General features: G+C 35.1%; 1 protein-coding gene and 1 long non-coding RNA gene across 7 annotated transcripts in view; one reads left to right on the forward strand and one right to left on the reverse strand.

Annotated features, from left to right (window-relative positions):
* LOC123866937 (elongation of very long chain fatty acids protein AAEL008004) overlaps nucleotides 1–27,575 on the reverse strand; it is a 42,540-nt gene continuing 14,965 nt past the window's right edge. The window contains exons 2-10 of one of the 6 annotated variants that reach the window (XM_045908725.1): nucleotides 20,700–20,753; nucleotides 18,243–18,308; nucleotides 17,545–17,627; nucleotides 16,998–17,105; nucleotides 13,010–13,093; nucleotides 11,435–11,491; nucleotides 10,958–11,200; nucleotides 7,501–7,653; nucleotides 1–4,576 (exon numbers count right to left, since the gene is read on the reverse strand). In XM_045908725.1, coding sequence (XP_045764681.1) covers nucleotides 4,430–4,576; nucleotides 7,501–7,653; nucleotides 10,958–11,200; nucleotides 11,435–11,491; nucleotides 13,010–13,093; nucleotides 16,998–17,105; nucleotides 17,545–17,627; nucleotides 18,243–18,300 — 933 coding nt within the window. In that variant the 5' untranslated portion in view covers nucleotides 18,301–18,308; nucleotides 20,700–20,753 and the 3' untranslated portion in view covers nucleotides 1–4,429. Of the gene's footprint in view, nucleotides 4,577–7,500; nucleotides 7,654–10,957; nucleotides 11,201–11,434; nucleotides 11,492–13,009; nucleotides 13,094–13,659; nucleotides 13,741–16,997; nucleotides 17,106–17,544; nucleotides 17,628–18,242; nucleotides 18,309–18,434; nucleotides 18,648–20,699; nucleotides 20,754–27,575 lie in introns of those variants that run through there. The other 5 variants (XM_045908729.1, XM_045908726.1, XM_045908727.1 and 2 more) reach the window with 5 other exon arrangements.
* LOC123866943 lies at nucleotides 3,350–26,569 on the forward strand. The gene is made up of 3 exons (XR_006796287.1): nucleotides 3,350–3,421; nucleotides 22,969–22,976; nucleotides 26,554–26,569. It is a non-coding gene; the product is annotated as an uncharacterized LOC123866943 (long non-coding RNA).

The following is a 27,575-nucleotide window of genomic DNA, read 5'->3' on the forward strand; positions in this document are numbered from 1 at the left end:
TTCTTATAATTTATTTGCATTTTTGTATAAAAATTGCAATATTACATAACCTGATTTCAATATCACTAATGAAACAAAATTTATTTACAAAATGGCGAGCATTAGCTTGTAACCGATATAACATCAGCGGAACTGTATATACGTAATGCAAAGCACCGAATTCCTGATAAGTACAAAACAAAACGGAAGACTAATTATGAACGTCAATGGTTATTGCTACAACCCGTCGTTATTTTAAACTTTTACAGTTTTATTTAGTGTAGTGATACAAATATAAAATGCATCTTAAATAGGAATAGGACGCGCGTCTTAGCTGTCGGAATAGGGCAGACAAAAAAGTAATTTTCAGGTATAAATAAAAGTTAAAATTACTATCACAATTACTCATGAAATTAAAAATGCTAAATTGCAATATTGTTTGTTCGATTTTTTGTTGTATTTTGGCCAGTAATTGGCTTAAAATAGATCAATAATGTTAGTTTTGAATAGTGACTACTCTAGTGGAAGTGACACTATTATTAAATCAACATCAATCACAATAATTATATTATTGTGATTGATTATTGCTACATACATCATAAGAAGCAGCACTTCTCCTATTCTTTTTTAAAAGGTCACTGTTGTACAATAAACAAGGACATTTTTATCACTACACATAATAAAACTATTTAAAATAAAGCCCCTACCTGTGGCGAGGTCGCTACGAACTTTTTTTCAAATAATTCTAAGTAACAATTATTATTATCTAAACAATTTTGTACCTATTGTGGTAAATTTCATGTCTATATATTCATAAAATAAAGTTCAGTTCGCAGGGACCTCGAAACAGTACCACATTATAATTGTATTTGGTATATAAATAAAATTAAAATTAAACAAAATAAATAGCCAACACAACCATCTAAGTGTTAAAATATTTTAAAGAATAAAATAACTGCACTGCATTTTGTGTAACAATGATTTATTACAAATCTTATAGTAAATCCTAGATAAAAGAAAATAAATATAATTTAAAAAAAATCTTGAACGAGAATATATTATATAAGTATAAATAAATTGATAGGAAAGTCTTCCAAACAGGCCATAATTATTTCAGTCAAAATTTTGTTACATATAGCCATGAGATATACGTTAAGAACGGATATCTTGCTAAAGCAAATAGTCGATCTCAATTAGGCAACTGTTTGGGAGTCTTAAAAACACACCTATCTTTTTTTACAATTTAGTTCCAACAAAAAATATACGTACGTATTTTGTAAAAATAATTTAATCGACAGTCTATATACATAAATAATTTGTTGCTGTAGCAAGGAGGTATCAATTATAATAATTGTTCAACGGAGCACCTTTATACAAACGTAAAACACAAACAAATCGCCCTTCCAATGTCAACTAAACTAAAAGCGATCTAAATTTAATACCAGTACAAAACGCTACGCGATCACAAAATCTAGCTATACTTTTGTATCATTAAAATAAAATGTACACCACTGATACCGCCTAACGTATATACACTAGATAAATCACATTTTACACTACCTAATTACGCGACGTTCTTTTTTAGATCTCGAAATGTGAAAAAATTGCTACATGTATAAACACTTTCAAAATCCTCAAAATATGCCTGTGTATTGTCTAATGTCTTGACAGTACTGGATTTATTTGAAAATCAACATTATTAGGTTTACTACAACTGAAAAAGGCACAAGTATACCTGTGACAAAATGTTATGAATACAAATTAGTGTAATTATAGACAAAAGAATTTCATTTTAAAAACAAGATTCAACGAGTATATTTTCACATATCGGGATCAAAACAGCACATCGAAGGGAACGCAGACGCGGTCAACGCATCCCTTGCCGACACCTTTGCCCGGAAGGTCCACATTAAATAATGCCCCCTATTATACATCAATTTGAGGTTACAATAAAAATAAAATTCATTTATTTCCCCCCATTTATAAACCGATTCTTGGTAGTGTCAGGTTTATCAGTCCTATAATGAGAATTATTTTACCCCCACACAAGCAAGGTATAATCGATCTCAACATGAGGTATGCACGGCGAGGGACAAGATAGTGACACGAGTATAAATTGGCGCTGCCAGTTTGAGGAACTACATATAACTAATTTAATGAAATAATAGGGATTTTTATTGCTAAAGCATTAGCCACACATGAAATTCATACCAGGCACGTGCCTTTGATCCTTTAATACAAGCCTGCAATGTGAATTACGTGACATATTTCATACAAATCAAAGGAACAGCCCTAGCACAGAATTCTTGTGTGACTAATGTTAAAGTAAAGTTTGTTCGCATAATTCAATTAGTAATTAATACACAAGGCCAAAGATAGCTGCACCAAGTTATACGTGACATGCCACATCATGATAAAGACCACAAAGTAGACCGACTTAGTCTTAAAGCGGGCGCGAGTAGCAGCATTTAACATCCTCCTACGTTTCCACGTTATGAGCAACGATATACATTTCATACATCAACTGTACCAAAGTTATCGGATCGGATTGTGGAAACGCTCTTACACTAAAAAGTTCATAAAAAATATTAGTCATTTTAATGTCTTTTATGATTAAAGTTATAAAATGGAGTAAAAACTTAATAAGAGATGTGCATATTTTATTCAACGTTTTGCATTTAAAAATAGCCCATATCAAAAACACCATGATATATACGTAGATAGTCCTCTATTGAGAACAATACAAAAACGAAAATGGATAGAAAATCCAGTATGTACATGCCTTATATTAAGTATTTTTTTACAGTTAGGCATGTAACATACTTAATATTCATGTTTCTTTTTCCATTTAGTATGAAATTTAAGTCTTGCAAAGCTTGGCATAAATGAATTTAAAATCCTGCTTAAAGTTGTCTCTGACAGTGACTAATCTTGTTCTTTAGACTAGCTGTTGTCTATTTCCATCAATACAAAATCCACGTAAGTTTTAACGTTAAGGTCAAGGTATATTGACGTCTATTTGCATCCGGCCGATTGTGGTAGCGAATGATTTAGCAAGGTAGCTGATTGCGCGCAGAGATTTTGACGCTTCGACGCTGCGTCAATATACCTTGACCCTAATTCGCTATAGCAGTCAATTAATAGGTAATTCGCTCGTGACCGTCATAAAGTAAATTTGTGACGCCAATCCTGGTTACTGATAGTATTTTTTTAAGAACTTTAAAAATAAGAATACAATTTGATTAATCATGTTAACCAATATACACCCGGATTTTGGTCCTCTCTAAGGTTACCTTGAGGTTAAAAAAGCTAAAGGCCGAATATTGAACCGCATTTTAATACCTAAATGAGCGTTCCAACGCTTAAGGACTGTTTGATGTATGGATAATTTGTGAAAATCAGACACTTAATTTTAATGATTACAATTATTCTTTAATTTTATGTATTATTTAAAAGAAAGCAATTTTTTTGAATTTCGGCACTTCTTAGCAATTAAAATGCGTTTTAGTATTCCGTCTTTAGCACTGACCTCAAATAATATTCTACGCTGGATTTGCGATTGGCGACCTGTTTATTAAGCAATTTGATTTTTGCCATTTGGCGCTGATAGTGAGCGTCATGGAGCGTACTCGGAATGAAATGTTAATGATGAGATATCTGTCAACAGTGTCAACACGAAGACCATTTGACAGTGTAAAGATTTCCAGGTTTTTTAGTTCCAGACACAAAAAAATAACTGCCATTGTACGGCGACCATTTCTAGTGTATTTCAGTGGTCGTTAGGCTTAACAAAAAGTGGTGTTGGATTGACATCACAAAAATCACCGCACAACTAGTTAGGATTTAAACACATTAATAAATGGTGTCTATTCGGTCGGACACAAATCTCTTTAGAAAACTAAATTAACAGGTGTTAAAATAGTGCTATCCTTTTTGCAAAACATTGTGAAAAAGATTTCACTAATTGTTACTGACTTATTATAGCAATAAGACGCACAATCACACTCAGTGTCAAAGCAAGCACACGCGGTTATAATTTTGTCTGGATTTGTCACCATTGCGTACAATTGAAATTGCACCTTATTGTAATGAAGCAATGTCTAAATTTGTTTAAAAACGTTCGAGCGTTATTTAATGAACTTTTCTTAGCAATTCTTAGTGTTGCTTGTATGGTGCTTAGACGTTTGTACACAAATCTTAACTAAATTGACAAGTCCAAAATGTGGTGCCGTTTCTGATAGAAAAATTATGCAAAGGATGGTACTAAATAATGAATATGTCAATTAACAATTTAGTGTAGAGATTTGGTACAACAGAATTAGCACCAACGAGTTTAGAGAATTTGTGCAACCGAACTAGCACCAATGGCCCTGTTAAATTCACGGAGAACATAAGTTCAGCACATGTATCTCACGTCTCTTAAGTCGGTCTACGGGCGCGTGTAGCGTGGTCAGTTGCCGGCCGGCAGCACGGTCCGAGCCCGCACGAGGCCGTTCGCGTGCCCGTTACTGAAACCGTTCTTCACTGCTCCGTTCTTGTACGCCATTTTCAAATCGTCGATCTCCGTCGTTATGGGCTGCGGCGATATCGCGCGAGCCTGAGAAAAGAAAAAAAACATTTTTTAAATAAATATAAATAGCGAGCAAACGAGCAGGCGGATCACCTTATGTTAAGTGATTACCGCCGCGCAAGAACTTTTACAGAACCGCCAATGCGTTGCTGGCTTTTCAGGGATAACTTGATCTACCTCTTTAATAACCCTATGTTAAAATCTAGTGGAACATAGATTACCCCACTAGACTTTAACAAACATTTCACAATTTGCATGTGCGTGGAAGAAAGATCCGGCACAACGGAAGAGCGTAATGGGAAACTTGTTGTATTTTTGTATTTCACCCTGCGATCATTAAGACCCGGTATCCGCTCAAACGTAACAGAGAGATGTGTGTATGGAGAATGAGATTATTACCTAATAGATGATGTGAAATAATTATCACGTCATGTTTTAAAGTTTGATTGGTCGACCAAACACATCACTTCTTCGCTCTGCTTAGATGGAAACCTGGCCTGAGAGTGCTTGCTTCGACAGCACAGGGTCGAGCGAAGCACATACTTTTTTAATCGAGATTTTCGGGTAGGAAAAACTAAAGATAAGCGATGTTTGAACAACGCAAATACACATTTGGTAATGCGTCATTGTTTTTGCAAAACTAACCAATATTTTAAAATAAATTCAACACATTTAAAATAATAATTATGTAAAGTATTCCTTGACGTAGTTATTTCCGTAATTTAGTGGATTTTTTCCATCGTTTGATTATTAAAATTACACACGTAATTGCCTCAAAGTTTGCCCTAAAATAGAGATGTTTCAAGCAACCAAGCATTGTAGGTGTAATTAGGTAGGTGTAATTTCTAAACTCAACTCAATTGACAGATCAAAAAAATAGTGCTTAGTATATTTTTCACTTCGGTTGGTTGGTTTCGATATTATTCGACTCTGTATTCGGCGCCAAATAAATACTATAAAGGCTATGTTGACTTGTAAATAATATATTTAGTTACTACTTTTAGTTTCGTTACAAAGTAGGTAATAAGAATTTAATTTATTCATCCTGTATGTACATCAAAGTATGATTTAAATAAAAGCAGGTTTTGTATCACGTGCACTTCGTCAGTCGTGGACACGGTACAATCACGCATTTAACAATAGTTACATTATTAATTCCACGTGGAGGCGAGATTTTTGTATAATTAATATAATCAGTTAGTTTTACACAAAGGTTAAACCAGTCAATTGAATTCGCAGACTATCTAAACCTATTAATTACTTTATTATTCATAGTTATATTTTGATTGAGGAAAATTTAGTTACTGCCTTCGTGACTTACTACTTTTTTAGGCATATCCGTAATAGGTGGTCGCGCTCGTTTGAAATGGACGCATGTGACCGCAGCTTAGCCTATTCAGCTCAGATTAAAAACTTTTTGAAAAGTCAGTTGCAAATCAGGTGGTTAAAGTTAGCAAAATGGGTTGCACAAGTATTCATACGTCCATGGTCAAGGACAAGAGCGTTCTCTTCGGTAGCACGTGGTCGTGCGTGAGAGACTGCCATTTTAAAAGCTAATGCAATACTGAAATGTAATTTGCGTTGTTAAAACATCATGCTTCTCGCTTTTGAGTATGATCCGCCCGTGAATGCGAATTTAAATAGCATGTTCACACGCGAGACTTCGAGCTACCGAAGAGATTATCAACAATCAAAATGGGTTAAAGTTAACGAACTTCGACTTGTGAAACCCAAATTGGCGTCTTTTGGTGGTCAAATTGAAGTTTATGGCGTAAGGTGCATCTGCAGTCGAGGCGTGGAGTATTTCTTGATAGCAACTCAAACTAAGCATTATTTATTGACGGCGGCACAACCAAGCACAAAGCATGTCCCTTGTGTTTATAGTAAGTATACCAATTTTAGCAGTAGGTACGTCAAAATTACATAAAACTGAATTCAGGTAGTATCAAAAATTTCTACTCTGTGCTAACTTTACTGGTGGCGGGTTTACTTTTACACCTCCGCCTAACTTTTTAAATAGCATTGTTCCGGCCGCATATTATATCAGAAATTAATTACTGTCAGAAACCTTGCTGTCCCATTTATGCGGCAAACATGAGAAGCGTATGTCGGATCCAGTACCATTCTGACAGTCTGCAGTGTATCGGCGGGGTCTAGAATATAAAATGTGACCTTCCGAATTTGGCGCACATCCGAATTTTTTCTGATAGAAGTTTCTGATAGTAATATGTGGTCGGCCTTAGCAATTTTAGCATTCGAATAGGATTGTTCTATTCCATTAACAGGGCTCTCTCTGTCACTCGCTTCATACAATCGTAGTTCCAATTTCATTTGAATATTAAGCAACCAAAGTCCATGAAATTTTGCAGACATAGAATATGTCTGCGAAATTTCATGGCCTTTGGTTGCTTAATATTCAAATGAAATTGGAACTACGTTTGTATGAAGCGAGTGACGGAGAGACCCCTCTTAATTGCGGTCAGCCTTGGTTGTAGTAGTGAGTGTACGCGGAAAAGTGTTAACGTACTTGTGTGCGTAACGTAAATCGCATCGCGGTCAAGACTGAGGGTGAGATCTATTATAGAGCGCACTCTGACTTTGCTTAGAGTCAAAACGAGACAGATGTATATCTCTCACATTTTGTCTCGTTTTAACTCAATCTTAAGTCTGAGCAAAGTCAAAGTGCGCTCTATAAATCTCACCCTTAGGTTGAAATCTATCGAGCGCACTTTGCTTAGACTTAAGTTTCAGTTGAAACGAGAAACATTTATGCCAGGGGTATAACGCTGTCTCGTTTTAAGTCTGAGCGAAGTCAAAGTGCGCTCTATAGATCTCAACTTGAGTGCCACGCACACTAAAACAATGTGTATATGGCACTCACACAAACAAAGTCAAACATACATTGTGAAATAGAGCATGTATAACTGCATAGGTTGTGTGAGCGAACATACCTTGGGTCGGGAGTAGGACTGGTTGTAGAAGTCCTTGAAGAGGAAGAAGAACATGACGGCGTGCATGCCGATCCACCACACGAAGGCACGCGGGTAATCACACTCGATGAACAGCAGCTGGAACGCGTGCACCATGATGCCCACAAACTGCACCTGCGGACCACGACAAAGATTTTTTTAAATTCAGATACAAATTAACTTTTACTGACTGCAATCTCACCTGATGGTAAGTGATGATGCAGCCTAAGATTGAAGCGGCTAATTTAGAATTGGTACGGTACTTTCCATTAAACCCATACTCCTTTGGTTTCTACATGACATCGCACTGGAACGATAAATCGCTTGGTGGTACGGTTATGCTAGTAGGGTGGTAACTAGCCACGGCCGAATCCTCCCACCAGACCAGACCAGAAATTTAGAAATTCTAAACCTGGGACCTCCCAATAAGACCACAGCGCTTACGACTGCGCCAGGGACGCCGCTTTGATGCTAACCGACACTTCTGAAAACCTATCACCGTGTCGCTTTGGCTTTCCGGAGCGGCGGTTTGTGAAAGGCGGATTAGTCAGTATCACAACACACCTGCGTAAATTCATCAACATCATCTCATCGCCGGCTCACTACTGAGAACCGGTCTCCTTTCAGAAATCAGATTGAGCAGGGTTTGACCATTTACTCTGCTAGTCAAGTACGGATTGGCAGACATCACACACCTTTGAGAACATTTAGGAGAACTCTTAGATATACAGGTTTCCTAACGGTGTTTTCTTTCACCGTTAAAGCAAATGATATTTAATTGGTTAACACACATAACTCCGAAAAGTTAAGAGGGGCGAGCCAAGAATCGAACCCGGGTACCCGACTTGCGACGTCTTAACCTAAAAAGTTAAAAACTAAAACCCGACTGTGATCGTCTTAATAACACTGAAATATAGAGTAAATTTGTTTGTCTATCGTTTGATGTATTTTAATGTTGTTGTACATACCCATGAGTTCAGAATTTTCTCCTCTTTCATTTGACACCCCACTCGACACAAAGGCAAAAAAAATATCTTTGGAGACCGCCACATCTTTTGGTGTAACATCGGCTAGGTCAATTTTTTTCGTATAAATTATAACCTATTTCACCCGGGCCTTTACAACGAATCAATTGACACCTCATTCATCAAAATCGGTCCAGTAGTTTAGGCGCTACGGTGGAAGACACAGAATCTGGATACATACATAGACTGCTGAAATTATTACCCTTCCTTTTGACTTTTCCGCAGTCGGGTAAAATACTAGGTATCGTATTTTTTGACAAAAAACGATGTTGCAAAGTAACTTATCATCAGATTACAAGTAGATTAATTTATCATTAATTCCGGTTGTCAAAGATAGTAAGTATCTTGCAAATAGCGATTGAAAAAAAATCGGCCTTAATTTAATGTTGACGTGATCATTTTTTGTAAGGCCAACAACCTCTTACTGTAGTTTACTGGTTAACTCATATTACGATTGGCGTTTCTAAAATTCGTTTAAATTAACCGCTTATCAACACTGACAGCTATTTTAACAATCCGTTGATTTGATAAGCCGCCTTTTAGAATGTCGAGGTAAGGTTAACCACATACTCTAGGAGACGAGCGTTGTGCAATCCACTTTTTCTGCATAGATACCAAGCATTGCGCAGTAATAACACGAGCCTCTTTTAGGGTTCCGTACCCAAAGGGTGCCAACGGAACTCTATTAATAGGCCTCCGTTGTCCGTCCGTCTGTCTGTCTGTCTGTCAGCAAGCAGTATCTCGTGAAATATAATAAGTAGAGAGTTGAAATTTTCACGCGTGTATTTTTATTGCCGCTATAACAAAAAATAATAAAAATTTCAAAATGACCGCCATGAAAATAAAAAAGTGATAAGTATTTCTTTTTCGATGATACGGAACCCTTCGTGTGCGGGTCCAACTCACACTTGAACGAGTTTTTACTAACAATTTGCTCCCGATTCTTATCTTGCTTTGTCATAGAGGATATGTGCTCAAAATTGAATTGATATTCATAAAATTTATTGTTTCATAGATGATCCCAAAATTTAATTAATCTTTATAAAAATTACTTAACCATTAAAAGATTATGTTGGAAGTGAATATACAACTGGATTGTTTTTTTTTTGAGAAGAATCAGGGTATATTCATATATCAGTAAAATTAAGGGATCTAAGTAGTATCCTTTCAATTATCCTTAAAAATGGATCTAAAACTTTTTATGGATGTGACAAACATGGCAAAATGTGTTTTTATGTTGCGAACACTAACAATTTTTGCAATAGTAGCTAACAATATGCATAGCAAGTTGAAAAAATAACTAACTCTGATACATATATTTTATGTATGATTGAACATTCCACGGAATTATATAGGCAACACAATTAATTAATCATTAAAATTAATTAAACATTTAATTATTATCATAGAATTTACATTTGTACAAAGGAATAAATATGTACTTTTTTTTATAATTGTGGTAAGGTCAATGAAGAAAGTACGGATTCGTTTCATGAATATTTATTGCCTTTGTTTTGTTTTTAAGCACACACCAATAAATTCATTAAAATGCATTTAAACTACATACATAGTTTATAACATTTTCACGCGAAAATCTGTAAGTATATTTTTTGTCCACAAAAAATTATGCACCTACTCAAATAAGCGATAAAACTTTTGACGACATTATACTTAATAGTACCACAATATACTTAATAGTGCACTTACAGGTACAGAAGGCGGGTCATTTCACAAAGATGTTTAAATAAATAGCGACTCTTGTAACGACGCAATAAAGTGCAATTCAGCTCACACGGTGTTGCGGTCTAAGGTTTAATAAACGCCTGTCTTTATATCGCGCAAAATCTTATCTCTTTCTCATCCATACTATCCATACTAATATTATAAACTAGAGGATGCCCGCGGCTTCGCCCGCGTGGATTTCGGTTTTTCGGTTTTCGGTAGGAACTCTTCAATTTTCCGGGATAAAAAGTAGCCTATATCCTTCCCCGGGATGTATCCAAAGTCTGTATCAAATTTCATTAAAATCAGTTCAGTGGTTGGGCCGTGAAAACGTAGCAGACAGACAGACAGACAGACACACTTTCGCAATTATAATATTAGTAAGGATACGGGTGTGTCTGTCTGTCTGTCTGCTACGTTTTCACGGCCCAACCGCTTAAGCTATTTGAATGAAATTTGGTATAGACTTGGAATACATCCCGGGGAAGGACATAGACTACTTTTTATCCCGGAAAATCAAAGAGTTCCTACGGGACTAAAAAAAACCAGAGTATAATCTATCTCCATTTCAAATTTGAACCAAATCTGTCCAGTATTTTTCGCATGAAAGAGTAACAAACATCCTTATGTCCATCCATACATACAAACTTTCGCGTTTATAAATATTATAAGTAGGATGAAAAGGAAGTTACCATTTGCAAGGTGGTGAGGTACTTCTTCCACCAGAGGTAGGGGCGCATGTGCGGGCCCATGGCGGCCAGCATGTAGTAGCTGTACATGATGATGTGCACGAACGTGTTGAGCAGCCCGAAGAACGTGGAGTGGCCGCCCGGCGTGAACTTGACGCCGAACCACACCGACATGGGCATCACGCCGTGGTGGATCACGTGCAGCGTCGACACGTGGTCGAACTTCTTACGTAGCACGAAGAAGATCTGCAACATCCCACGGATTTAGCAGCCTGCAGCAGCGTGTGATGCTTGCGGTGCGACATCGCATTGCAAAACGGTGCCGCACCTCACACCACTCCATACTATTGCGACTTAAGGGCGATTCACATTTCACACCAATTGCGTACACGTGACACGTGCGTAGTCAGGCGTGACAGTATTAAAATATATTGTTATTTTTTAATATCTAGCTTATTATTGATGAAAACTATTACTCACTGTGTCAAAGAATTCCGTAAACTTTGAGAAGTAATACCACCAACAGGCATGTACCATCTGAAAAGTTTACAAAGTGTTAGTTCCCAAACTTAAGAAAAACTTTATAATTATAAATCAATTTGATTTGTTATATTATTTGAGTATAAGAAAAAAGCTTTCTGAAGTTACTTTGCCACATCAAAATATTAAATCTTTTACTTTACTTAAGTTGATATGGTAGGTAATGCAGTAGGCATTCATGCGAAATTATTAAAATTCTTTACTAAAATGTAATTTATATTATTTTCCATTGTCTGTATGTCTTTACTCGTCCAACTACACTACAAGAACTATGTATTTATAAATAGAGTAGGTATTATACCTAGTAAGATTTTATTTGTTCCGCTTATTTTAGGATATAATATTAATTTGAGCAAAGCGGCGAATAAAAGCTAGCCTTTATATAAACAATAATAATATCTAATAAGTATTTGTGTCATGACTTTCGTGCTATGAATATATGTATAATGTATATCTACAACTGATAATAAGATGATGTTTAATGTTTGTTTTAATTTTGTTGTGTAATATGAAGAATGAGTGTGAGAGTTGGCAAAATCTACTAACCTCAATTTCATAATAATCTCGGGTAAACAGTAATTAGTAATTAATCGAAAAAGCGTATAAACTTCTATTTAATAAATAATAAACAAAAATTTAAAGACTTATTTTAACTTTATTTTGCAAGTTTCATCATAAAAGACAAAGCAGTTTGCTTTTGTATAGTAGATTTTACAAATTTTAAACAAATAAGCAATTGATGATCCTATGCAAATTTGTTTAAAAAACATACAGTCTTATCAAATAAATGGACGAAATATATTACGATAATCAAGCATAACGAACTATGATTCTTTTAATAATAAAATTAAAAATAATTGATTATAATATTTCATCCACGTATTTGGGTAGATTGTAATCATGGTTTCTGTATTTCTTGACAATATGTAATTAATTATGATAATGTTAGGTAATTAGAATGTTGGCGTGATAACAATTTGGATCGAAGGGGCTACCTTAGTGGTCACAAGTCAGTGTGTAAGAGTGCCTTTTGCGGTAAAAACAGTTACATAAAGCAATTCGGGGCTTGCCTTTCAAGGGAGACTATTCATTTAATACATTAGACATTTTTTTCGATTCAATTACCTACTCTGGTACGAAAAAGCCTCAATAGCTCAACAGCTATTGAGTTCAGGCTCAGTCGGCGGTTCAAACCCCACCCGCTGCACTATTGGCGTACCCACTCCTAACAAAAGCTTAACGCTTAGTTGGAGGGGAAAGAGGAATGTTAGTCATGATTTAAAAAAAAATGACTAATATTCTTTAAAAAAAAGTAAAGACACGTCGTAACTTTAAAATACTTGCCCCAATGTCTATAGTATCAAATGAATAGTCATATTACCTAGTAATTATTTTACTGTGTCGTAAAGTGTACACGAGTGGTATTGTGCGGGAACGTGAATGTGACAAGTTGCAATAGAACTGTGGGTAGACGACACGGCAAGGGTTCAATTAAAATGTGTTTAGATAATTCACCCTCATTGTTTGTGGACTTTTCGAGTGGTCGACCGGTTGACACTGAAAGCTATACCTGCCTGTGAACCAGCCCGCGGCCCCGATCTGAAACAATATGCCGACACCTGGCCCTGTGTTATTCGTATAGTGGCATAGCAAGGCGCCGATGTCGTCGCACGCACGCTATCGGTTAATCACCACATACCGATATGTCTCGTAGTGAACATATTATGGGTAATTATATATTTTTAAAGTCAATGCATATGTCTCGTGCAAAACGCTAAGGGCAAAGGCATTTTGTGTTAAATTGTTTAATACGATACGCGTTTGATAACGCTGTCCCACGCAAATATAGTAGCTGCAATGAATTCAAAATAGCTTTATCACGCTATCGTAAATTGAGTATTTTTCTTTATTTGTACCTAGTAATTTTATAAATTACAGTTACTCATAAGCCATATGCATTGACGTTAGTTAGTTTAATTGATACTTATTATAAATTAAACGATCTTTAAATTATAAATACCACGTTCACCCTATAAATAATAAATATACCATTTCAACCCTATATAAAATATCTATTTACAAGTTCCTGAAAAAAAATATGTCTATATACAGTGATGTTAGTTTTGATCTTTGTTCGAGCAGATTGGTGCCATTTCTCGACTTACTCTAGTAGCAGTAGGACTGTCAGAGTAATCCACGGGTTGGCATCGTAAACTGTAATGAGTCAGCCAGCCGCCATTTAAGCTCTGGGTACATTACATTAATTATAATAATTTTTATAAAAGTGCTCAATTATTATTACAACATACCTAACAAAAAAATTATTCACCAAATTATTCAAATCAAATAGTAGATAATAGGAAGGTACTATATACAATATTGAAATGGAAGTCCGAGGCCTTCTAAACCTGTCCTTATAATATCCGTTAAAACATCCAAAATAATACTCGTAAATCATTTTGTTAAAAAAAAAACAACTAATTTCCTTGTGCTAAATTATTCACAATCATCTTCCAACTTCACGTTAGCACGAGTTATATCTAGCAACTCTATAACGACTCAAACGAGCCTTCGTAAACATTAATAAAGCGGATGTTGGGGCGAAGAATACGGTTCCTTGGTATTATTTCCTCCTTCCCGCTTACCTCGTCATATATCTCACGACTCGCTAGTGCAATTTTCCTAGTTATATCAGCAACAAATCAATATTCAAATTAAATTGATAGAATCATCATTTTTATTAAATTGCCATTTATTTAACCTTAACCTTTAAAGATTCAATATGAGTAACAGAGTATAATAATATGTTAAATAACATATAATAATTATAATTGTTAATTTCACTACAGAAATATAGTATAGTTTTATTATTCTTAATAAAAATTAGTGAAAATTAAACTACCTCATCCCAGAAGGGGTAGAACTTATAAAGATGTTGGCTGTTATATTAATTTAAACACCTTTAATCCAAAGGAACTGCAGTCAGTCAATTAATAGACCAAACCAAAATAAATCTACAAACCAGTAGATTTAATTAATAGTCATTAAAAGTTATTATAAAATAAGTTATATTATAATTACAAAATAAGTTATATTTAATATTAGAAATAATATTTTCTTCTAATTTACTTATCAAACTAGACGATGCCTGCAACTTTATCCGCGTGAATTCAGGTTTATAAAAATCTGGTGAAGATTCTTTAATTTTCTGGGATAAAAAGTAGCCTAAGTCAATCTCCGGGATGCAAGCTATTTCTGTATCAATTTAGATAAAAATCGGTTAAACGGATGAGGTAACATACATACAGGTATACCTACTTGCGCATTTATAATATAAATTGGCATAGATAATAATAATTTATGCATTTTTAGGGTTCCGTACCTCAAAAGGAAAAACGGAACCCTTAGAGGATCACTTTGTTGTCTGTCTGTCTGTCCGTCCATCCGTCCGTGCGTCGTGTCTGTCAAGAAAACCTATAGGGTACTTCCCGTTGGCCTAGAATCATGACATAAAAAAAAATGTGTTTCAATTTTCAATGTAAGATACCAAGTGGGGTATCATATGAAAAGGCTTTCTTTACCTGTAATTTCTAAAACAGATTTTTATTTATTTTTATGCATAATAGTTTTTGATTTATCGTGCAAAATGTCGGAAAAAATACCCGAGTACGGAACCCTCGGTGCGCGAGTCTGACTCGCACGTGGTTTTATTTTTAATTGTACATGGCCTAGTTCTTATTACTGGTAGATGTTATCATACGATCGCGTGTGTAAATTAGTCTGTTATTGACATTTATAAATCACATGTGCATGACAAACCTCCTACCAGAATATGAAGGAATTTTCATTAATATATCGGGACAAGTTCTAAGATATGTTTAAGTTGCCAACCCAAAATGCCTTCCAGTCTTGTTTGGCGGCTTTCCAGTAAGAATATGAAGCTATTGTCCATTATCTAGTGTACAGCAGTAACAACTACCATAAAATATACAATAAATAAAATCCTTCTGATGTATCTTTAAGATGTTCTGCCAATGTACAGAAATTCAAAATAATATGTACTAATGAAAATCTTTAAATAATATTTAAGAAATATTTGTATTAATAATTAATTACTTTGTATTAATAATAATTAATTACCCAATATTATAAATGCGAAACTATGTAGGTATGTCCATCTGTCTGTTACCTTTTCACGGCCCATTCGTTTACCCGATTTCGACGTTATTTCAGAAAATAAAAGTGTTTACATGGAATGTTAGGACTTCGTCTGTGTTGGCGTTTGCTGGCGCGCGTGCGGTGCCCATTTGGAGTGGTTTTTTATTAAAAGTGGCCGGTTTTTGTGTTTCACTGGTGTTTTTGGTGGAACTGACTGGGAAGTGCTCTAAAGGGGCGTCGCGCGTGTCGGCGAGCGCCGGTACAGACGAAGTCCATACTTATATAGTTTTCCTAACTTGTAAATAACTATAAACTTGATATTGGCTATAATCTGTGTAAAGCCAGACGAGAGAAAAAAACATGGAACGTTCAAAAACCTAAATCTACGCGGAAGAAGTCGAGAGGATCGTCTATTATTAAAATTTAATATGTTTGTACTAAGTTTATAGTATACGAGTGCCAGGATAGAACTAATATTACTTAACTATTAATTAATTTAAAACAGTTTTACAGTAGAAACATTGACCTTAAAACACTTATATAAATGATAATTTATTTATATGAGGATAGTTAATTCTTTTTTTTTTAAGTGAATGCAACCAAACAGAAAATGCAAATATTTTTAACATTGATAAGAAAAATCTTGGATTTTAACTGGTTGTTATGAGTGTGTTAATCATTAAATATGTAATTATGAGTTTTGTTTTATTTATCTCATTTTATGGCTTATATAGTTTTCAAATTAAAATTATATAAGTAGTAATTTATATAAACAGAGAATTAATAAAATTATTACAAAGATTTTAGTGGAATATGCAAAAAAATATATACATATTGTATATGTAAGTATTATTTATTATTTTAGAATAACCAAGGTTGAAAAGATGCTTTTTCAAACAATTACAAACAATAATAAGCACACTTCTTTCTTATTCGAGAAATTCAGATCAATAATATTTATTTATTTTATAAAAGTAGGTACATAGTCCTTTAATATTTTAACTTTCTTCTCCTTATGTATTATATATTCTGATTTTAAAAAAATGTAGGTAAAGTAAACTGTTCATAGTCAACGCCTAGTTCACGTTTGCCAATATTTATAATTCAAATATTTAGTCAAACACTACAACCTTCAGTCTAAATGCTAACTCGTTTTAAGATATTCACAAAACAATAGGATTAACCAACATTATATTTTGAATACTGATTCAGGTCATGATCATAACTTTTAGGTCTCTTTCAGTAGTTCAATTGCCATCTTCAATCATTTTAACTAATTTATACATGCAACTATAAATTGCTAAATTATACCTAATTATATTTAAAAAAATGCCGGAGAACTTACCTCATAAAACAGCCATGCACTGAACACTACTTGCAAAAAGTTGTATAATACTAATAAATTTTTTAATTCATAAGGTTTTCTTGATTCCATAAAACGGGGACCAAAAACCTGAAAAAAATTACAATAATATTATGAGTAACGATATAAACAGAAAACTGATAGAAAGATTTCTATGACTTCTATGATTTTAAGAATGCATTTTCAACATTTGTCAGTTATATACAAAATAATATTGTGTGCCCTCTCGCTAATTATTTTTTATATGTAACTGAAAGATGTCAAAAATGCATACTTAAATCGGCTGCTAATTGCAAGAAAAGATAATTTTATAGTCTTTTAAATGTAGATGGTAGATGCATTTGACGACTTAAAAATACCTACTTGTAAAAGTTTAATTGAATAAAAAATATTTATAACTATTACTCTTGTACATCACAAAATTAGGATTATTAAATAAATAGTGAATCTCATTTTAATCTATGCCTAATCTATTCTACTATATTAATTATTATTCAGTAATAAAAAAGTATATATAATATGTAGTTACCTTGACTAGATAAATATAACTTAGACATATCATAAGTGTAGGAAATGGTGAACTCATCAGGAACCATGGATTCGTCCGAGGATCTGCAAGGCATTTTTAAAATATCATGTAATTTAACAGTTGGTTAAAGCAAAACACTGCCAAAACAGGGCATATGACTATTGCACAAAAAGGGATCTCAGCTGGGCTTGTGTTACCATTTATTAATCCTTAGTCTATGACCTGCATAAACCATAATTTTGCAACTTTAGATTGGAGGACTTGTTTTGAGCATTTACTTTAACTTCATTATGATCAATAATTGTAATATAAATTCAAAATAGCACTGTGACTGACTGAAGGACAATGCATAGCCTAAACTGGTGGATCTAGAGATTTGAAATTTGGAGAGCATATTTCCTAAGTATTCTAGGGCCCCAAGGGCTCCACTTAAGAACGATTTTGACGAATTCCAATTAGGTCTTTAAAAACATAAATACGCACGGACGAAGTCGCGGGATTAAGCTAGAACCTAATAATACATACTCATTTTTACAAAAAATTATAGGTTTAGAAATTCACAACCAGAATGAAGTTTCATAATGTTAGCCATTATGCCAATGACTAAAGCTAAATGCTAACTGCAAAGTATTTTCAGCGATAAATATGTCTTTTAAAAAAATACAATAGTACATTATGCATCAAATATCAGAACTCACCTCCATATTTGTCCATAAATAAGTGCATATCATTTATATATTGAAGAATAAGTGCCATTTTTTTCTCTGAAAATAAAAGAAAAATAATATGATTCAACGAAACAGAAATACATATTACTTCACGGCGGGATGAGATAACATCGAGGATCGAGGTAAATGTTTAGGGGACAGTGACAAGAGTACGAAACACACCTTATATTATTATCAGTTCATATTTAAACCACAATAAATAAACTTTACTTTGGGACGTTTTATGAAACTTATGAGGGTTTATTTTATAAAAATTCGAAATAGGTTACTTTGACGAAGACGAAGACTAGAACATTAATTTATAGCAGCTTTATCTATTTGTAAAAATATCTTTTCGCTGCCTCCTCACGCAAGCACACAAGCACACTCATTAAAATATGTCACTTGTCACTTGTCAGATGTCACCCAAGTTACTGACGTTGACAGCACAGATGTATGTACCATCTTTATTTAGCCTGGCCGCTTATTATTCTATGATACTATCAGAAATAGCTTAACAGAAAAATTCAGACATAATATGCCGGATTGGACTTGGCATTAATAGTAATTAGTATAATAGATACGCACTAAACAAGTAGTCTTATTTAAAAACTAGCTGATGCCCGCAGCTTCGCCCGCGTGGATTGGTCAGATCCCCTGCAGCATCAGGATTGAGGAGTTGGAATCCAAATTTTTTATGAAACAATGTCGCAAAGTTCCTCTATCGATTAAAAAAAAAATTACGCAAATCGGTTCAGAAATCTCAGAGATTTCGGTGTACATAGGTAGAAAAACACAACTCCCTTTTTGAAAGTCGGTTAAAAAAGTAGCCAATGTTACACCCTGGTCAATCCTCTACTTGTCTGTGAAAATCCCGTCAAAATCGGTTCAGCCGTTCCAAAGATTAGCCTTTTCAAACAGACAGACAGACAGACAGACAGACAGACAGACAGACAGACAGACAGACAGACAGACAGACAGACAGACAAAAATTTTAAAAACGTGTGATTCAGTTAAGGTATCGTTCAAATAACCCTATGAGCTTAATATGAGGTAGTTATTTCGAAATTACAGACAGACACTCCAATTTTATTTATTATAGTATAGTATAGTATTATAGTTTAGATGTACAATACAAAAACGGCTTTTTGTAACCATTTATTTTTTAATCTATGGCCTGCACAACTTTTGCTGCAAACTTCAGGTCATTCAGGTTAGAATTGTTTTTCGAAGAACAATGTTTTTCGATTGCTGTTTATTTACTTTACTCTATGGTTCTGCACCAGGTACTGTAACCAAAAGGGACGTACATACGTTTCTAATGTTAGCAAGTGAGAGAGACAAAATTTTCTGAGAGACAATAATTTCAGTTATGTATTATGTGGCCAGCCTTAATGTCACAGACTGCTGACGTACCTAGAGTTCTACGAGTGGTCTACAATTTCGGTCATAGATTTATTTACGAAGTGGACAGAAAAAGTTATTGACATTAATAATTATTCATCTAACAAATTATAAATCGCAACTCTGGAACCGCTGAGCCGTAAAACCTAGGTGCGTAAAACTACTAACCCTGAACCCTACGACAAGTGGATGGTTTATGTAAATTTCAATAATATTATTATGAATAAAATATTGCATTGTAAATATTAGCTATCTAGGTACCTACCTGCACAATTAGATTTTTGATTTGTTTTTATATTCAATCATCGATGTTATTCAATCCATTTATGTCAAGTTTTTTTGGACTGCGAAACTAACGATATGTGATTTATCAAAATCGAAGTTAGGGAACATACCGATAATCACACAATTAGATAGTGCCAAGTAGGTACCTACCTAGCAGGTGCTAATTTTTAGCATACCTACTTAATATTTCAATGATTATGGTCCTATTTCTTTGTACCTTGCAAAAATTTTACAGCAGTTTTTCTAGAAGTAGGTACCTACCTATATGGGGGAAAATACCTAGATAGTTATTATTTACGAAAAAAAAAAATTGCCAAAAATGCCTGGTTATTTTAAAAATTTAACAATGAAGGAACTTGTGAAGGAATTATAATACAATCCCTAAACATAATTTTTACCCATAACGAAAGGAGATGACATCAAAGGTTTGTGTATGTTTGTGCGTGTCTGTTACACCCTATGAGATAACAAAACTATTCCTATGTTGGTTACACCACTGAGTAGAAATACAGTTACCTACTTATGGGTCACACCAGTATCTTGAAAAACTACTGGCCGTTTTTAATGCAGTTTCTTGCATTCAATAACTCCGAAAGTTAGAGGTGTATGCCCGGAATCGAACTCTTGACCTCCCGAATAGAAGGCCGACCCGTGACATATTTACGTATCTAAACGTAGTAGGTATAAGGTAGGTTGTTATAATTCTAATACAGTGAGATTAATATTTTTAATTTGGTAAGATGCGAAGTAGGTACTAACCTTAGAAACCAGTTTTGAGGCAGTTATTCACTCCACAGTTGAGCGTAATAATATCTGGAAAGAAAATAATTAAAATTAAAGAATGTTCACGAAAATCGATAGGGCTGATGTAGTGAGTAGTGAGTGTAGAGTGGAAGCTCGTGTGACTCAGATTTAAGAATTTTATACTTGACTTTGCAAATTAGTAGGTAGAGCTGTCAGCTGAAGGTAGATAAGTAGGTAGATACTTTTTATAGGCTCTAGCCTCTACCAAGGCTCTACCCACGCTTTACGGATAGGATCTTATGAATGTACCTATCATATCGTATGTAACACCTATCTTATAACTTTGTCTGAGTTTCCTTTTCCTTTTTTAGGGTTCCATACCTCAAAAGGAAAAAAGGAACCCTTATAGAATCACTTCGTTGTCTGTCTGTCTGTCTGCGCTGTATATCAAGAAACTTATAGGGTATATCCCGTTAACCTAGCAAGGTAGGTAGGTCTTATAGCACCCATAAGGAGAAAAATCTTAAAACCGTGAATTTGTGGTTACAACACAAAAAAAATTTAATTATAATAATATAAATATAAATGAATAAATAATTAGTATTCTCAACTTTCAAAGTAAGATTACTGTACCAAGGGTGGTATCATAAGGCTTTACCTGTACATTCTATAACAGACTTATTTATTTTTATGCATTTATGTATGCAGTTATGTATTTGATTTATCTGGCAATGTCAGAAAAAATACCCGAATACGGAACCCTCGGTACACGAGTATGACTCGCACTTGGCCAGTTTTTTTCTTAAGGGGCAAGCGACGGGTCTGCCCGCGAAATTCAAATTTTATTTGGTTTTTCGCAATTTGTAAACTAATGAATGAAAATGATCTTAGTGAGTTTATGCGGAAGAATCTGGGAACCCACCGCCTCTTCATCCACCACCGCCACCGCCACTTTCCAGACCAGGCGCTTCATTATAAATATAACCAAATTATTAAATTAAACAATGAAAATATGTAATATTTTAAATTAGAAGTTAATTCATTCAAAAGTATGACTCAATGTATAAACAGAGGTCAGTTACCGTCCTTCTCTACTATTTTGCTGGGAAATGGATGAACGACCTGTAGCATTATCGTAAGCAAAGGTCGTACGCATGTACTTGACATATTTCACTCAAATAAATTATATACAACCATATATACAACTTACTTTTGTTGGCTTTAGTTACTTAAAAAGTGAAGTCTAGGATTACAGAATTTATGTATAGGTAGGTACGTCATAATCATGGCGTAGCCAGGGCTAGTTTTGGGGTTTAAACCCCCAAAAAGTACCTAATAAAAAATCAGAAAAATTTGATTGCCTAGGTAGGCAGGCAGTTTAGTTGAGTAAATACTCCCTGAAATCAATTTCTGGCTAACTACAGCCGTTTAGATAGTAGGTACTTATTCTAATAATACTAATTCGGCAAAGTGCGAGCCAGTGGTTGTACCTAAACTCAAATGGTTTGCTTTTATATTTCCAAATACATTTAAAAGAGGTTTGTCCCATAAATTATTCAACTAAATGGATGCTCATGTATAAGATATATTGTCGATGACGTGGGTCATTGTTTCAGAATTATATGTGAAATCTCGATGGCTAATGTCAATAATTTATAAGTAATAAACGGGACATTTGGGGCGCCAGCCAGGTAACCTCCCAGTGTGCCTGAATGCTGCTGGTCCCTTTTGGATGCGTCCGAGGGGAAGAGCAGTGTACGGGCCGGTGCGCCCCGGTAACATGGCTAATAATTTCTCTTCGGAGATATTGTTGGCTATGGCTAATGACCTGGCAGGGGGGGGAGGTTTCTCCGCGTGTCCCTCTGACTAGCAGAGGGCACAGTGGATGAAGCGGAGGATGGGACGCGGGCGACGTGCGCGTCCCAAGGTCGGGGGACGCACTTCGTTGGTGCGTCCCGGAGGTGCGTCGATGGGGACCGAGCAGGTCCCCGGTGGAGGGTCTGCCTTGGCAGACTTCGCTGGCTGGGTCGCGGTTGTTTGCTTCGGCCGTTCCCGTGACCCAGTCGCCAGGCGACGCGCAGTAGCGCCGCTGGGGTTTAGTGGGTATTCCGGTCGCCTCTCGGCCGGCGAGTCCCACATACCCTCCCTCCGGGGGGGATGCGTAAATGCATTCCCCAGCGTCAACAAAAAAAAAAAAAAAAAAAACGGGACATACCTATCTATACGTATACCTACCGTTACCGTATACAGTTATCTCTTTGTCTAAATATTTACTCAAGATTAGTTTTTAACGTCTGCTCCTGAGCTTGCAGCTATGGTTCGAAGGGACCAGGGTTTACCAAAATAATAAAAGATAATTTTATGAAGTAGATAGGTCCTAAGGTGGAGGATTAATACTTGAAATATATGAGTATATGTACTTTAATTTTAGCAATAATAATAAAATTGGTGACTATCTTAAGATTAGGAACTAAATGCCCTTTTCTAAAACTATTCATTTGTAATACCCTCTGAAGACTGAAATTATATCCGGCAGGGCAACGTAAAGAATTCGTTAGTGGGATATTAACCTCTATATTCTTACCAGGAAGGTCCATATTATGAAAATTGATAAGGCAAACATATTGTAAGAGATAAGATTGAACACAGCACGTGCTTGTTGGCAGAACATGTAAAATTGAGCAGACAACCAAACAAATTGATAAATATCCAAATGACAAATAAGTATAGAGATATTATATTATAACGAACCGATAGATGTTATTAGGTGGGTGCATTTTGATTAGTAAAATAATATGTCATAAGTACCTGCCTACTTATAGGTATGTTAACTATGTTACCGGCAATGGATGGAAAATTCAAATTGACGTCACTACAAAATCTGTTCAATTTGAATTACTAGACCGAAGGTAGAAATTACTGTAATAGGTATGTAGTGTGGTAATAACATTGTGCTATATTATTTATGAACTTAGTATTTTTCCTCTTTCATTTGATATCCCACTCGATTTTTTTTGGAGATCCCGACTTTTTTGGATGTAACATCCGTCATGTCGATTTTTTCGCATAAAATGTAGCCTATGTACATACACCTCATTCATCAAAATTGGCTCAGTAGGTTAGGTGCTACGGTGGAACATAGGTACGTAAATACTAACCTACATACATACGAGTAGAATGCTAAAATCATAACCCTTACTTTTGGCTTTGCCGTAGTCGGGTAAAAAAGAGAAGTATGGTGTGTATGTTACTCGTTACTACTCACCTAACTATTGCTTTCCTATCTCTTTTTTTTTTCTCTCTCGTCTGGCTTTTACAATGATTAGCCAATGTCAAGTTTGTAGTTATTTGTAACAAGTTAGCTAAACTATACAAGTATGGACCCCGTCTGTGGCGGCGCTCGCCGACATACGCACGGCACCCCCTTAGAGCGCTTTCCAGTCAGTTTTAACAAAAAAAACACTCCAAAAAGTCACAACACGCGCGCCAGCAAACGCCACCACAGACGAAGTCCTTTCCTATCTCATACTTTGATTCATATTATGCCTATTTTTGACAGATAATAAATATTGTTCAAAATCAGCATATAATGTAAAGTTATTACTAAATAGGCAGGTAGATACCTAGTTACTTTCCGTTTTTCATTGACCTACTAAACAGCACCTGATTAAATTTTCTCACTTTCGTACTCTTAGTCGCGTCAACGTAGAGATACCTAAAACTGATAAAGCACAGTTGCGATAAAAATTATCAAGTAACGATACTGATTGCGTATATAATATATACCTAAGTACTATCGTTGACGGTGCTCGTAGTTTACTTTGAGACAAATGGGACCTATTTAGAATTCCCCAAAACAGACAAATCTGGAAGTATGATACAACGTGCAGTTTGCGATGTCATACCTAATATTATGCACCGCGCGGCTTCCCACTACTAAAGAAGCAGGAAAAGCATGCAATACAGTCAATACACCACCACAACACCACACAAATCTTCTAGTTAACACACTCGACGTGCGTTTTACGTTTTCGTACCATTACAACTTCTACGGTCTAGGTTCCTAAAGGCGGAATACTCTATAACATTTTTTTAAAGGCTTTTAGCCATTCTTTAGCATCAGGATTCTAGATGATTCTAGTTAGGCCCAGCCTGCACTCCGGTTTTTATTCTCGCGAATTTCATTCGTGCGATTTATTTTTCGCGTACGGAATTTCACCTGCGAATGTGAAGAGCGTATATACATCTCCCTAAAGCACTAAATATTCGCGCGAATTTAATACAGCAATTTGCATCAAATCACAGATTTTTCCGCGCTAATTTTAAGTCACAGTGAGGGCATCAGCTCTATATGACTGTAAGTGTTACAGAATTGCGAAAAAAAAATCACGCAATTTCGATTCGCTGTGCAGGCTAGCTCTTATTGTCACGTAACTAATGTATCTATATATATTAAGGGAAATATTTGCACATAAATGCGTCGATGTATTCTTGTACTGTTTCATAATATTTCTTCTACTTTCTTGTTCTTCCCCTTCCACGCCTTCCCTCTATCCTGCCCTCAATAAGCAGACATAATCATTATCAAGCGAAGTTACGTGCAGTGTTATCTTATGATAAAGAAAAAAAGCATTTCTTCACGTCTTGCTTGTCAGCACAATTCGTTCAATATCGACGCTCATTGGCTGCATTACGATTAGATAGTGGATAAGAAGTGTACAAACAAACTCACTTATAGTTATACTTAGATACCAAATCGCTATAGTGTCATTTCTAATATCATGATGAATCAACTGATAAGGTTTAAGGTATTAAATGTTAATAAATAAAATAAATACTTAATAAAGTTTTTTTTTAAACGCACTGACAATCTTTTTACTCGTGCGGTCTGAGGAGTCAGATACCAATAATAGGTACTTTGAGAGTGCAGTGTACCTAATAATGCATTCAGGTGCCGTTGGGACTATAGCATAGATATTTACTCATGTGACTAATACCTACAAGCTACAAGTACTGTCCAAGTTACGGAACCCTCGAAGCGGGGACTGACTCGCACTTTATAAACTTTATCGTCATTATTTCATACTTTTTCGAATTTTACTTGGATACTTAACTGTTTTTTTTTTACAGCCCTTATAAACTATGAGGAATGAAACTATGGTTTCTTGTTAATTTTACAACGAAAAAATCTGTTTCTCGGCACGTGAGGTCGATACTCGATATCGATTTATCATATTATGGCTCAGTGAAATCATTAGCCGCAGTTGTTCTGCAAATAGGTAGATTGTGACATAACAAGAATGCGCGTACTTATTACAACATTCAATTATACCTGCCTGGCCAAAGACTAATCGTTCATAGAGGTGTTGTTATATGTGAGAGGATATGTTAAAAGACAATATAAAAAGATCGATTCCATGTATATATTTGCGTTATATTAATATACTTTTATTGTCGTTAGCGTAGTAATCTAAGTGGGTCATTGGCTGCACGTCGTATTACGTAATTTTGAACCGCGTTCTCCGCGCGACCCGCGGTTGCTTGCACGTTGCAGAATTCTTCGCGCTTGCAAGAAGACATTTCCCAGGCTATAAAATTGTACCCACCTACTTTAAACGAGTTTTTTTACACGACTAAAAGAAGAGGTTATTTTCTATACCAAAAACACTAAGGCTGAAATCTATAGAGCGTACTTTGACTTTGCTCAGACTTAAGACACTGTTAAAACGAGACAGCATTATAACGCTCACATCGATCTGTCTCGTTTTAACTGAGCAAAGTCACGCAAGAGGTCACGGGTCACGGAGTACGCTCCATTAATCTCAGCCTTAGTCTTAACGTAATAAGTCTACCAGATAATCGGCTGTAGATAAATAAAAGAAAGAGCGTTTCAGGGTTAAGCAGGTAGGTACATCTAGAATATAAATACCTGATAGTTTCGCCTGCGAAAATTAGATAAGTAATACAATTTTTTTTAATAGTGAACTGACTTCAAAGCACTGAGGAGCTTAATTAAGAAAATTAATTTTTAAATTAATTTCAATCCAGTTTACTCTTAACTAAGTAACTTAGTATTTTTTCCGTTTAATTCGGCGCCGACTCCAAAAACTAAGTTTGTGACGGTAAAACTTCTATTAGTATTCATAACTACAAAGTTTTGTCTGTTTTTAACCCCAGACCCAAAAAGAGGGGTGTTATAAGTTTGACGTGTGTATCTGTGTATCCGTGTATCTGTCTGTGGCATCGTAGCGCCTAAATGAATGAACCGATTTTAATTTAGTTTTTTTTTTGTTTGAAAGGTGGCTTGATCGAGAGTGTTCTTAGCTATAACCCAAGAAAATCGGTTCAGCCGTTTGAAAGTTATCAGCTATTTTCTAGTTAGTGTAACCTTCACTTGTCGGGGGTGTTATAATTTTTAATTTACACTTGTATTATATTTTGTCAAAATAAACTTCAGCTCAAATTCTAAAAACTTGCACTAGATTGCATTTGTGTATTTCAGGGTGTTTAAATAAAAAATATACATGTACAAAAATAAAAATATGCCATAAAAACTATTAATGTATTTTTTTATGGCAAGGCTACGTAGTTATAAAATTCATAACGACATAATAAAGTTAAGTAGGTACCTAGTAAGTACCTACTTGCTGATTAGTTATTATTTTTTTGTTGAGTTATGGTATTAATCTATGCAATTTATTATACCTATATAGTCAGTTCAATACGGTTAAACTGGTGGGCCGTGAAAAGGTAGCAGACAGACGGACATACTTTCGCATTTATAATATTAGTATGGATTTTCCAGTCGATAACAGTAGTACTTGGTAAAATAAGCAGGTAGGTATGACGGATAAATAGATGAACAGATCGATAAACGAACTTAGTCGCACC

This window comes from Maniola jurtina, chromosome 7 (assembly GCF_905333055.1).
Source record: "Maniola jurtina chromosome 7, ilManJurt1.1, whole genome shotgun sequence".
Taxonomy (NCBI): Eukaryota; Metazoa; Arthropoda; class Insecta; order Lepidoptera; family Nymphalidae; genus Maniola; species Maniola jurtina.